The 14,598-nt window shown below is 32.2% G+C and overlaps 2 protein-coding genes across 2 annotated transcripts; both read left to right on the top strand.

Annotated features, from left to right (window-relative positions):
- Positions 1–1,625: 1,625 nt before the first annotated feature.
- On the top strand, positions 1,626–4,289 carry LOC120162978 (protein PPLZ12). The gene is made up of 5 exons (XM_039173011.1): positions 1,626–1,939; positions 2,533–2,653; positions 2,770–2,861; positions 3,379–3,475; positions 3,736–4,289. Exons 1-5 carry the CDS (start codon positions 1,745–1,747, stop codon positions 4,107–4,109), a joined length of 879 nt encoding a protein of 292 aa, XP_039028942.1. The 5' UTR covers positions 1,626–1,744; the 3' UTR covers positions 4,110–4,289.
- A 1,714-nt stretch (positions 4,290–6,003) lies between these two features.
- Positions 6,004–10,385, top strand: LOC120162969 (peptidyl-prolyl cis-trans isomerase FKBP53-like). The gene is made up of 11 exons (XM_039173003.1): positions 6,004–6,102; positions 6,369–6,442; positions 6,705–6,946; positions 7,108–7,250; positions 7,919–8,264; positions 8,409–8,558; positions 9,207–9,480; positions 9,732–9,819; positions 9,920–9,961; positions 10,058–10,106; positions 10,188–10,385. The coding sequence occupies exons 1-11, from the start codon at positions 6,090–6,092 to the stop codon at positions 10,267–10,269; spliced, it is 1,503 nt and encodes a 500-aa protein (XP_039028934.1). The 5' UTR covers positions 6,004–6,089; the 3' UTR covers positions 10,270–10,385.
- Positions 10,386–14,598: the final 4,213 nt, after the last annotated feature.

The following is a 14,598-nucleotide window of genomic DNA, read 5'->3' as shown; positions in this document are numbered from 1 at the left end:
AGAAAATATTTTTATTCTTATTTTCTGTTTTTTTAAATAATTTTCATTTTCGGTTTTATTGAAAATTAGAAAACATGTGTGGTTAATATAAATAAAACTTGAATCCAAAAGTAAAATAGTAGAAATCTATTTGACATCTAATATTTAAAAAATAGAAATGAATAAATTGTTATTAAAAATATTAAATTAAACTGTAATTATTAAAAAGTTTTATTACATTAATTTAACATATGAGCTATGTAAATATAAAATAAAAAAATTGATTAGATAACACAAAAATTAACACAATTTATTTTAGTTTACAATAAGAATATATTGTTATTGTATATTGGACATTAATCAAATTTTAAAAATATACAAAAATATTGTTATAAGTAAGAGAAAACAAAAATATCATTAAAATATATTTAATGACAACCGAGGCTGTCAGATTTTTGAGAAAAAATAATTAATGCAGTTCTTGAATGTTTTTGCATTGAAAAAAATTAATCTAACATTTTGAAAACAAAATAATCGTTGACGCTTACATGATAGTTCATAAACTTACATGACAATCTACAATATTGATGTGACAATTTACAATATTGTTGTGGTAGTGCAAGATAGAAGATGATGCGGTAATGAATTAATTGATTTTTTGAGTAAATTTAATGGTGTAATTGATTTTTTTTAGAAAATTTGATGACTTTAATTTTTTAAAAAAATCAAAAATTATTTAAATTAAAAATATAAAATACAAACAATTATTGAGATATTCAATACATTAAATATAAAAATACTAAAAAAATTATATTCCTAAAAAAATTCAATTTAAGGACTATATTGAGTGTAAAAAAAAGGGTTTTAGATACTATTAAATAAAAAAATTATTTTTAGAATAATTTTAACCCGTATAAGTTAAGTTAAAAATCTAGATCTCATGTTTCTTTATTTTTAAATTTCCAAAACAATTTTAATGAAAATATTGAAACATCTTTTTTTATATTTTCATATATTTCACTTATTTTAGATGTTGAAAGGTAAATTATACTACTGGGTTGTTAAATCGTTAACAAACAAATTAAAACGACGTCATTTTAGTGAGATGTCTATGTCGAGCCGTTAGGCACGTTAGCAGCCGTCAACTACGTCATTATGTCGTTAATGATCTAACCGTTCAGTAGTATAATTGAAATAAAAACCAAAGTTCAATGTTGTAATTGAAAAAATTAAAGTTTAGTGGTATAAACGAAACAACGCCTAAAGTTCGGTGATATCTAATGTAATTTAACCTTATTGAGATGGTGAAAGATAATGTTGAGACGGTTAATGTGATAGACTAAATTATTTTTGGGATTTGGGTGGAACGAAGGTTGAATTCAGGTTAAAAAAAATATAAAATTTATAAGGTCTAACGATTAATGTGATGGTCGAAATCTGAACTCAAAAATTAATAAAAATTAGATTAGCACAAAGCTAGAAGATAAACAGTCAAATGATTAAAATATAAAAAAATTGAAAAATTAAATAATTAAATTAATATTTTAAATTTGATCAAAATAAGAATAAAAAAAGGTTGTAATATATAATTGTAATTTACAATTAAATGATTTACGGCCCAATCTCCTACTTATCACCCTCCCATAAGCGTAATGAAGACTTAAGCTTCCCACTTTTCAACTTTACATTAAGATCTAAACAATACCACCGCCTTCCTTTCCTTTTTTCCTTTTATCCATCCGTATTTGATCCATCCAGGGGGGAAATGGGTAATACGTCTTGCGTATTATTTGCGTGCGTCGATCAGGCCAGTATCGGTGTAGTCGAGAGGTGCGGTCGTTTCGAGAAGTTGGCTGAGCCTGGCCTCCACTTATTTAACCCTTTCGCCGGACAGTGTCTCGCCGGCGTCCTCTCTACCAGAATCTCTTCCCTCGATGTCCGCATCGAAACCAAAACCAAGGTTGTTTCTTTTTCACCCTAACGCCTATATGTTCGATTAATTTCCTATTCATTTTTTTATGTTTGATCAATTAGTCTTTCTATATTTGTTTTTTTGGTCTGAGCTCGCCCAATTTCTGTGACAAATTCAACTATATGATTATTGAACAGTATTTTGTTATATAATTCAATAATATTGAGCAATCACGTTAGTCCAATTGGCCAAGATGTTCATCTTTGTTCCCATATTCTCTTTAGTCATGGGTTCTAGACCCAGAGCACCTTCCTTCTCTTAGAGTCCCATCCCCTCCCTTTAGGAAGTATTAAGAATAGATTTAGAATTTGTCAAAAAATATTACACGCTTAGTATCTAACTATCATTTTGTTCTGCTTTGGTTTTAACGTTACATTTTGGTCCCCACCATTCAATTTTCTTTAATGATGACGTGACATTTTTTAAAGGTGTCATTAAAAAAAATATATATTAGAGGAGCAAAACGGAACAAAAGTGATAGTTTGGTACTAAACATATAGTTTACCCTATTTATATTGATTTTGTTATTCTACTAGCAAAAGCTCAACGAATGTGAATATTGATAATGTTACATTTTGTAGGACAACGTGTTTGTTCAATTGGTTTGCTCCATTCAGTACCGAGTGATGAAGCAACATGCTGATGATGCATTTTATGAGCTTCAAAATCCCAAAGAACAGATCCAGGCTTACGTGTTTGATGGTCATTTTCTTTGGCTTTCTTTATGCTTATCAGCCTATTTATTATGTTACCGAATCCCCATTTATTTTATTTATGCATATTAATCCACCTTTTTTTTCTTATCCGGTTGATGCCAGTGGTTCGAGCTCTAGTTCCAAGAATGAATTTGGATGAGCTCTTTGAACAAAAGGGCGAGGTTGCTAAAGTTGTTCTTGAGGAACTTGAGAAGGTAACCATGGTCCATGGTGCATTCATTTTCTACCATTTACCCTCTTGCACTAAAATACTCAAGTGTGCTTAAATTAAGTGCATAAGGCATGCATAAATACATATCTATATATATATATATGTGTGTGTGTGTGTGTGAATGTAGAAGACAAGTGTTGAGCTGCTAAACCATAGAAGACAAATATTCAAGTGTCGAAAAAGTTAATGGTAAATGAAGCACTATATGTACTTTGCTTCATAATAGAGAGCAGAGATTAGGATTGTTTCGTGGTCCTGTTCTTTGGCTTGCATTTTCCTGGAATATGAGTATATGAGGAACGAAAACCATTCTGCTATAGTAAAATAGGATATTTTTTGGATGCTACATGATAAATTATGAATGTTTTGTATCTAATTACACCAGAGTGGGTAATGATCCATCTGAATTTTGGTGACCCTTTCTCTATCATCTATGTGCTTCCTCTTTACCTTTTATGAGGCTTTTCATGTCGTATATAGAATCTGAAATCATGTATCAGGTGATGGGAGAATATGGATATAGCATTGAGCATATTCTGATGGTTGACATTATTCCGGATGCTGCTGTGCGCAAGGCAATGAATGAGATAAATGCTGGTAATTTCATGTACAAGTAAACATGTTCTTATTTTATCAATTTATCTCTTTTAGTACTTCTCATTTTGGTGCAATCATATAAAATTTTGTTAAAGATTGGAAATTACTACCTAAAGTTCAGCTGCTCGGAGAATCATGTCCATCTTATTGACACAAATTAAGATATGAACTTAAATGATGCAAAGCAATTCGATGACCGTGCAAACTTGAGATCCATTCATCTTAAGTTGAAGAAATAATTAACTTCAAAATGGTTACAGCTCAAAGACTTCAGCTTGCCAGTGTTTACAAAGGGGAAGCCGAGAAGGTGCTTCAGGTTAAAAGAGCAGAAGCTGAAGCTGAATCCAAGTACCTGGGTGGGCTGGGTGTGGCCAGGCAGCGGCAGGCAATCACGGATGGCTTGAGAGAGAACATCTTGAATTTCTCTCACAAGGTGGAAGGCACCTCAGCCAAGGAAGTGATGGATCTTATCATGATCACACAGTACTTTGATACAATCAAGGACCTTGGAAACTCCTCCAAGAACACTACTGTTTTCATTCCACACGGACCTGGTCATGTCAGGGATATCACCGAGCAAATACGGAATGGGCTGATGGAGGCATCTAGTGCTGGAGTAAATATCGTCGAGTAAGTATTCGTAATGGTTGTTTTGAAATGAAAGAGAAGATGATCAAATAGGTAGGTCTTTGTGATAAGAGTTCTTATACAGATGTGATACTTGTGAGTGGTGAGACTATAATAAGATTTGTTATATAGGGTTGTAAAAGATTCAGCAATTTGATGAGATGAGATTGCCATACTTTTACCACTATTTGTTTGAACTTGTTATATTACAAACCAAAAGCATGCACGTTGTTGAAAATGGCATGTGTGGCTGATGATCGAGTCACTGATATTTTAGTAGACAGGCAAGAAAATACATGGGAAACCTGATGACTGTTGGCTTTTACATGGCATCTAAATAATTACAGTACAGAACTTGTAGGCAGCTATAGCATGGCATTGTCTCTTAAGTTCAATGTCAGTTCAAGACTTTAAAATTTTTAAAAGTGCGATCGTACCCGGCACCTACATGGTCCATCCCTAGTTGCAAACATGCAAAGCTTCTTTGTATCCAAAACACATGCCAAGCATATGTCGTGTACGGTTCTTCATTTATTTTTCTAATTGTGATGGCTAAGAACGACAATTTGATTTTTCAGTTAACTAAGATATCCAAGTGGAGTTGATGATGATAAATGTCGAAAGAATTCCTAAATTTTTGATGAAATATCACGACCTCTAAATTTTAGATAAAACATTATTTTGATCTTTAAATTTTAAATGAAATATTATTTTAAGTCCTAAACATTAGATAAAATATCATTTTGATTCTTGAATTTCAGACAGATATCAATTTAACCTATAATTGAGACTAAAGTCTTCCATCATCGGCTATCACTTACCATCGTCGTCGACACTTGTCATCGATAATATATAACAAAATATATAACAAAATATATAAAAAGTTCGAATGATAATGTTAGTTTAAATATTAAAAATTTATAAAATAATATTGTAATTTATAATTATTAAAATACTCATAATTAATATTACAAACATAAAAAAAAATTATAACATTGACAATTTTATAAACAAAAAATTTATACATTTGATAATGATATAGATTTAGATTTTTTGTGTTCTTATTTTTAAAGGAATATTAATGATAAATTCATTATTATGGTTTAATTTTAAAGGAAGTGTAAGGGTTCTAGGCTAGTTTGTTGAGTCCCATGTTTTTTTATGAAATAGACATGAGATTCACGTCCATGAGGTCAAAAATGAGTGAACTGGATTTTGAAGGTCTAATAGTCGATGACGACAGTGGCAAATATCGATCGACAGTGATCGGTAGTGATAGTGGTGAGTGGTGGCCAGTGATAGGAGACTTTGATTGAAATTAAGGATTAAATTAATATTTTATTTAAAAAGTTAAAATGATATCATTTAAAGTTTGGGGTTAAATTAATATTCTATCTAAAATTGAGAACCAAGTTAAAAGTTAAACTTTTTTTATTAACGTGCCATATCATCAAATTATAATAATATGAGTTAACAATTTAATGACTAAAATGTAACAATTAATAATGAATGTGATTAAAATTAAATAAACCGGTAATATAAATGATTTAAATAATTTTTTTAAAAATTTAGTATACAAAAGTGTATAAATAATAATACTAAAAAAAAGATAAATACGATAATTTACCTTTATAAAAACTGAATTAAACAAAATATTAGGGTGATGTGAAAAAAACATGTTTATGGCCTGGAATCGCTAATCAATCTATTAATCCATTTTTCAAAAAAAATAAAAATCTATTAATCCAAAATCTGATCCGACGGCTCAAAGACTCATTACAGCCCTTGAGCAAAAGACGATCCACGGAATAAATCGTCCTCCGTATCCACGTGTCACCATTCGTATCAGGTTGTATGCCTTTACCGTAAGACTACATGTAGATGTATGTAATCCCTTAGGGTTTAATAGAATCGAACCACAAGGGTTTTAGTCATAGAAGCAGCTGCTTTTGGCTTTAGTTTCCAATATTTTCTCCTGCCGGAAGAAATGGGTTTCTGGGGTTTGTTATTGACCTAACCTTTTCAGTTTCACGCTTTTAGTTCTTCTTACTGTTTTTCATTTTAACATTGTTTGGTTATGGTAAAATGTAGAGGAATGATTTCAGAAATTGAATTGTGAAAATGGGTTTGGATCAAGCTTTTGAAATTAAACCCTAGTTTTATTATCCGCTTCCTTCCATTTTCCATTAACCAAACGAGGGATTATTTGTATCTGTTTAAGCTTCAAATTCTCTATATGTTATTATATGCTTTTTTTTTAAACCAGGAATTGAAGTGAAACCTGGAAAACCACACCCTTATCATTCCGACAATGTTCGGGGAAAGCTTCACATTACTCAGGTATATTATCCTGAAAAAAACCCAGAGCGTTTTTTGGAGTTGAATAGTTATTCTTTCTGGTTTTGACCCTTCTCATTAATGGACTGCATTGTTTTTATGGAGTTGAATAGTTGAAATAATTTCATAGCGTGTATTGGTTAATGATTAGGGCTTACTTGTTAGTTCTCTGCATTGCTAGTCCAATTAATTTTTGGGTTCCTAGTTTTGGTTTCCTTGAATCCTTGTATATTCCATTGTTAAGGTATATTATGTAATAACACAGGCAACTTTAGGCCTTGGATCATCTAAAGAGAGGGCTGTACTTCAGTGTTCTGTCGGACACAACAGTCCAATCATCTTGTGTTCCTTGTTACCAAATCGGAATGAGACTTGCTCCTTAGATCTTAAATTTGATGAAGATGATGAGTTGGTTGCTTTCTCAGTAATTGGCTCTCGGAGCATCCACCTCTCTGGTTACTTTGTTGCTGATGATGATGGTGGTCACCTAGGAGATGAATATGAGTCGTATCCTTTTATTCAGATTCGCTGATTTGACTGACAAGAATTTTTACATTCCATTTTTTTTAATTATTTGATGAAAGAACTGAGTACATGGTTGCATTATTTAGAAATTAGAATATGGTTCAAATAATGTAAGTTATTCATTCCTTTACTACATTATGAAGTGATTCTTATGGGGAGGATATTGCTGAGACTGAGTCTGAAGACGAGTCCTCTGATTATGATTCTGATGATAAGTATGGGGGTGACTTCATAGATGATGATGACCTTGAGTTCTACCCACCTTCACCTGTCCCAAATAGTGGAGGTATTTATCATTTTGGATAGTTTTACTGGAGTTCATTAAATTGGATCATACTTGTTCCTTTTCCTATCATGGCATGAGAAAGTATTTTATACAGGCTAAACTTGGAAGTAATGTATTGCTAACATGGTATGAGAAAGTATTAGTCTTGTCCCCAAACTTGTGACCTATTGCTTCAGGAATCTTTCTGTTTTGAACAAATTGAAATTTTGGTTAATATTTATGTCACTGCAGAAGTTTGGCAGATGGATAAACTTTCTTTTGTTTAGAACCTGTCTATAATAGTGTCTAAAAGAAGGCCCAAGATGGAAACATAAATGAGAGTATCAGAGTACTTAAGTGTGAACAAAGGAAGATTTAAAAACTGGTTGACCAATGTGATGAGAATCTAGTAAATATAATTGGTTTAGCTACTTTATTATTAGTTTTTAAAAAGGATCATTCGGTATTGAAAATTTAGATTTTTGGTGAAATTCGTATGTTTTAAGCACATTACAAAAGTATTTATCAATAAGTTGATTTATTATTTCACTTTGTTGGTTCACTGCTCATTTTTTAAAATTGCCTTATAGTTTCTAGAAGCTCATTATTCTATGTACAGGGTTTTTGTTGCATTTTTACTGGTACTTGACAGGCTTTTTGCTTACTATTCTTGTTTGAGTTAACTTTAGTTGTAATTGAGGAGATCATGGATGATGAAAAACCTTTAAGTGGAAATGAGGAATCTAAACAATCCAAGAAAAAGAATAAATTGACTAGCTCTGAGGAACAAAAGAACTCGCGGTGTCAACTTATTGTCAAGAGAGGTGCTGTTGTGACAGATTTGGAAACTGAAGATGAAGATGGCTTTCCAGTTTCTGCTTCACATAAAAGCGAAGATGCTATTCAACAGCCTCAACCAGAAACTGAGAAACAGAGAGGAACTTTAACTACTGAAGAAGACAAGAGGAAAGGAAAGGACCTTAGTGAAAAGAAAAGAAAAGTTAAAAGCATTGATGAAGACAGTCAGCAAGAAGGGTGAGAGTGAGACCCCCTTCAACTTAACAGTTTCCTGAACATGATTTTACAGTTGGTTGTGCGATTTGTATTTTGCTGGCAGCCTAACTTGTTAAGATATTTTTAATCCATTGATCTTTGAGATTGTTTTGCAAAATTTGTTAGGAAAAAGAAGAAAAAGAAACAAAAGGGAAAGGGTACAGATACCATCATCAATGGTTTGCCAGACGATGATCAGCCCGTGAAGGAAGAGAGCCAGGATCCAGAGCAGGTTATGCCTGTTGGAAACAAACAAGTTCATCCCCATAGTGATAGGTGAGTACACTTTTACACTTTTGTGTATTCATGGACGGTGCCTGTCTTTGTATATGCACAGGGTTGTAGTAGTTGATTATATTTTCGTTTCAAATCATCTCCAATAAAATAGGTCATAAATTTATATGCATGATAAACAATTATACTGATTAGGTGATGTCTTAAGTTCAAAACCTTTAGATAAAATGCTCCAGTGAGATGAGACTATATAAACAGTGTCTGTCTTTGTATGTGCACACGCATGTGCTCGTTAATGCTATTTTCCTTTCAAATTGTCTCAAATAAAATAGTTCATAAATATACATGCATGATAAACAAGTATATTGATTAGGTGAGGTCTTAAGTTATAACCTTTATATAAAATGGTATAGTGAAGATACTTTCTTCTCCGTAGTATAATCTAACTTCACATAAGCAAGAGCTTGCTTAATTTTCAATGGTACTTCTATACAGACATATCTGAAGTCTTGTAGTGGTGGAAACAGGGAAATGACTGGGTGTCGGGGTTTTCTCTTCTCCCTCTTTCTCTCTCTCTCTGAAGTCTGAAATGCGTGAATTTTTATTTGTATTTAAGACCAACTCTAGCTGTTGCCCTTAGCTAAATTTATGTTTTGGTTACTAAAAAATGTTACTGTTTATGCCTGCTAGGGTCCTTGGATCTGACTTGGACAACATCCCTGGTGATAACTTCTTTGAGAAGAAAAAGAAGAAGAAGAACAGAAAGAAAACCACCCAAGACAATCAGACTGATGCAAATGCATCAGTTTCACATAGTGGAGATAAGGGTACTTCCACTTTGGAGTCTGAAGAGAAACCAACTGCTAGCAAGTCATCCCAAGTGAGAACCTTTCCAAATGGTTTTGTTGTCCAAGAGTTAGCAATGGGCAAACCAGATGGTAAACGAGCATCTCGTGGGAAGCAGGTGATTCTTTCTCCATTAAGTTTTCAATTGATCTATTTTCCCCTAAGAGAAATAACATTGGTGCTTTCTTCTATTTCTTCAATCATGAATTCTTTTATCATATTTGGATAGTTTCTGAACTAAGGGAATGGATAGAAGATTGTCTGGAAAGATAATGGACTGAATTTGATGACACAGATTATGTTTATATTTTGCATGCATGTTATTAGGATTGAGTTGGACTCTTACCCAAGTCTGCCTTTTCCGTTCAGGTGAGTGTCCATTATATTGGGAAGCTGCAGAAGAACGGCAAAATTTTCGATTCTAATGTGGGAAGGGCCCCCTTTAAATTTCGCCTAGGTACTATAGCATTAAGACTTATGAAATACCAAAACTTAGCTCTTATTGGAAGGAAACTTCTGATTAGTTGATTTTTTTTAATATTGTGTTTGTTTTATAGGTGTAGGAGAAGTCATTAAAGGATGGGATGTTGGTGTTGAAGGTAATATTTAATCTGAGTTGTTAACAAGTTATTTAGTTCTTGTGTTGATTCATTTCCAAAGCATTTATATATATCGGGAATGTACATTGGCCGCAGGCATGCGCATTGGTGATAAAAGAAAACTCATAATTCCACCAGCAATGGGGTATGTATGCTTATGTAAATTTGTCATTAATGCTGGGAACACTTTCTTGTAACCGGCAATCATGTTCGTGTTCAAATGCAGTTACGGTTCTGCGGGAGCTGGTGGCAGGATACCTCCAAATGCATGGCTTGAGTTTGATGTAGAGTTGGTCGGGGTTCGGTGATTCGCACGACATAAGCTATGAAAATGTTTTCAAATGCTTGAGGGATCATCAATGAACAAGAACAGAAACAATATTTTGGTTGTGTTGCAATTTTCAATTTTTGAGTTTTTGCAGAAAGTGGTGATTTGTGGCTGCAAATTTTGTATGGACTGCGACATTATTTTTCCGTTGCCGATTAAAGGAATGACTTAAACTCGTCATGTCCGTTTATGCCAATTTTATGTTTGTTTAGAAATAATTAAAACAAGTAATTGATTATTAAGTCTGTGGTGTATACACTTAATCTTGTTTAATATTAAATCTCGGGTGCGAGCATCAAGAATATCAATGTGTGAGTGTTCAATTTCAAATGATTGAAAAGTTGAGTGTTCAGTTTCAAATGATTGAATTTTTTTTGAATAAATACAGTCTTGTATTTATTTTAAAATAATAATAATAAAAAAATAATAATAAAAAATCTCGGGTTCGATCTTCTCTTAAAATTATTGAGATTTTGTTGCTATTATAATTGCAAATTTTATTTGCGCATCATGGAACTATGCCCAACTCCCACTTGTTTTGGTAGAAAAAAATGAATTAGAAAAGTTTTGACAAAACTCGTTTTCTAATAAATTTGATAATATTTTTTTAGTACAATTTTTTTACGTTATAATCTGGGACGTTTAAAAATATCCAACTTGTTGATCTATCGACTAGGTTTAAAATTATAGAGTATTTATAGTGAAAATATCAGAATTTTCGGGTCAGGTGTAACTCCCATTCCCCATATACGTTTCCGTACACAAGTTATAGGCGTCACACAACTTTTTTAAAAAAAATTTCTTTATTTGTAAACCCATAAAATTTTTGTTTCATTAATAAAACATTTTAGTGTAATAAAAATAAAAGCTCGTTAACTTTTAGTAGATAAAATAATCTTAAGCTTATAACATATTACAATAACCATAAGACAAATACATTCCATAACATTTTATAAATCCAATACATGCCTTCTAATTATCAAAAGTAGACACAATTGTCCTACAATTACTGATGAGTCAACCTTGGATTGATGATCTATGTTGCACTCTTTACTCGACTAGTCTTTGCTAATACCTACGCGTGAAATCAACACACACTAAATATTTACTTAGTGATGCATACTAATATAAAATGAATTATACTAAAATATAAGCATATCACAAATTATCAAAATACGAATGAACATCGTATAATTCATATCAATTCATCAAATTAGCTTGGCGAACCAATCTTCATTCAATTAGCATGATAACTATCTTTAATATGCCTAATATACCTATCAATCAATATTTTCTAATTTATCCTTTATTTTGCCCAATGTATATTAAATGAGAATGCAAGGTACATACATTGCACCGAAGTGCCGAAATAGAAAGTCACAAACTCATTATGAATTCCATGGATTGCACACATAGTGCCGAAATGGTCATTCATAAACACATTATGAATACCATGGGTTGCACATTTAGTGCCGAAAATGCACCGTTATGCATTAAACAAAATCGATCGATAACTTATATATATATAATTGTATATCGAAATGGCAATTCACAAACTTATTATGAATACCATGATTGCACATATAGTGCCAAAAGTACACATAGTACCAATACAAAAATACACTGTTATGCATTAAACAAAATCGATCGATACCATCATACACGAAGTATGTCGAAATGCACCTATGACTCTCAATGCACACACAATGAGCTTTTAAATTAATTTCACATATTTAAACATTTATTTCTGCAATATCGATAACCATTGAACAATTTCAACGTTCATCTATTCCTTTTAGAGCAGCTCATACTCTAAAATTTATTCGTAATATCATTTCTATACACATTATGAAAACATATCAAAGTACTGTAAAACATGTTTTATCAAATCATTCGAGGTTGACTCGTCGTAAATCTCCCTCATTTCATAGAAGTACAATAAATGCACTCACCTGATATGCCTCGCTAGTATGCTGTAATGATGTCCGACTATTCGACAACTTTATCCTTGCCCTTTTTCTTGCTTGACTCTGTAGCTTGGTTACGATCTATACAAGCATCCATTAATTACTCATACCATACAAATGTTAGAAAGTAATGTTAGTATACTTTCTAACATTTATACTTTTAATAATACTCAATAGTACTATTATTTTCAATTTCTATTAAAATTCATCCTATCTTAAAATTTCAGGCTCAATAGTATCGGTACCCCTATTATGGTACTGATACTCCCTTCAGTATCAATACCATTTATGCATTCTGGAATCCATAGTATTGATACTTTCCTCTTAGTATCGATACCCACAACAATATCGATACTAATTGCATCAGTATCGATATTATTCATCATATTTCCTCAAATTTAAACATATAGTATTAGTACTGTTCTTCCAGTACCGATATCCTTACCCGTATTTTCCATTTTTCATTTTGATTTTTACCACATTTTCATCTAAATCCCTTAATTTTATCACCAAACATAACCTTAAACTAATCATTATTCAAACCAACTTTCTTACATTCATAAATCTCCCTATAACATCCAATAACTCCAAAGAACCCTTTAAAACTAAAATCACGCACAAATCTTAAACATGTTTTTAATCACTTCTAAAGCTCTAAATCTCTTATTTACCTCTTCGGCAAGTTAAATATACCTTTAACATCAATATCAGACCAAATCTCATCAAATCATTTAAAAACCCGTTTCCTTGAATCTCAGATAAAACCTTCATCTTTTAGTTTTTAATCTTTTTAAACTTTCCTTAAGCCTCTATAATATTTAAGGTTTCAAAACCAACCCAAAAAAAGAAAGGAAAAACTAACTAAATAAAGCCTTACCTTTTCTATGGGGGCTCGGTCGTGAGGAAGAAGAAGGAGAAGAGAATACTTTAGACTTATCCATTTTTCTCCTCCTATTCCCCCTTTCATTAATAATTCAACTTAAATGAATATTAAATTCATTCCTTCAAAAGAACTAAATTGCCTCTCTATTCTTCCATTATTAATATTTAGTCTTAAACACAACTTCCTAAATCATTCATTATACTTATCAATTTACTCAATTTAACCCAACAATTTTTAAATCCTTTCACTATGATCACCGAACCCACTATTTGGGGTATTACATCAGGTATCTGACACATTATTTTTGGCAAGTTTTCGGGTTTGGTCGAGGTCATAAAATAATGCTTAATCGGGTTCTTGTCGACCTGATACCCGATTTCTTATATATTTTTGTTGAGTTAATCGATTGACGGAATCGGCCAAGAGGGGGGTAAATTGGCAATAAAAATTTTGGTGGAAGCTTTTGCAGAAAATTGAAAGAAATTGCACAGCGATTTAGAGTGGTTCGACTTTCTCAATCAAAGTCTATGTCCACTACCTTAGCTATACACACTAAGGATTTTCCAACAAATTCACTAATTTGTTCTTTCTTTTGAGGCCAAAGAGATAACCTTATAACACCCTCAAGAATATACCCCAATTCTTGAGAACACTCTTTCCCAAAGAGAAGATTACAAATTTGCAAACTTACAAGGAAAACCTCACAAGGTAAGATGTTTGCACAATTCTAGAACAAGAAAAGAACACTCACAAATAATTACAAATGAGCACAAATGGTGTTCTTTGAAAGCAAAATGAATATTGAAAGGAAAATTGGCTTGATTTGCACAAACTTGGTGTTTGATGCTTTCACTCTTGTTTATCTATAATTTCTTGTTGATCAAAGGCTTCAGAACTTGTTTAAATACACCTTGAATCACTTCTGAACGTTGGGGATGATTAGAGAAGATAATATAGCCGTTTTAGTGTGAAAACAATTAATAGAACATCTTGGAGCGTGGGGGGAATCGGTACCCCCTATGGGGAATCGGTTCCCTAAGTGTGAAATTCAAATATTTCGACCGTTATACAAGGGGGGAATCGGTACCCCCTGGGGGGAATCGGTTCCCTCCGAGCATACTGGAATTCTCGGAGCCAAACCATTCAGGGGGGAATCGGTACCCCCTTGGGGGGGAATCGGTTCCCTCTGAGTAATCTGGAATTTTTGGCTTTGAAATGATTCGAAATACTTTGTAAAATTATTTTGAAATTGTTTTAAGATTAAAACTTAATTTTACACTTGAGTAAGGATTAAAAATGATCTTTAAAAGATTTGGAGTAATGTTTTGATATTTGAATAGTTATATTGAATATACTTAGAAAATCATTTGGAAAATCTTAAAATTCATTTAACTTAATTTGTTATATCGAAATATCAAAATGTTTTCAACAATCTCCCCATTTTTGATATAACAAAACA

The sequence above is a fragment of the Hibiscus syriacus genome, unplaced genomic scaffold, assembly GCF_006381635.1.
Source record: "Hibiscus syriacus cultivar Baekdansim isolate YM2019G1 unplaced genomic scaffold, ASM638163v2 tig00111427_pilon, whole genome shotgun sequence".
Taxonomy (NCBI): domain Eukaryota; kingdom Viridiplantae; phylum Streptophyta; class Magnoliopsida; order Malvales; family Malvaceae; genus Hibiscus; species Hibiscus syriacus.
Note: the sequence above shows the minus strand (reverse complement) of the source record. Positions and strands in the feature narration are given on the sequence as shown.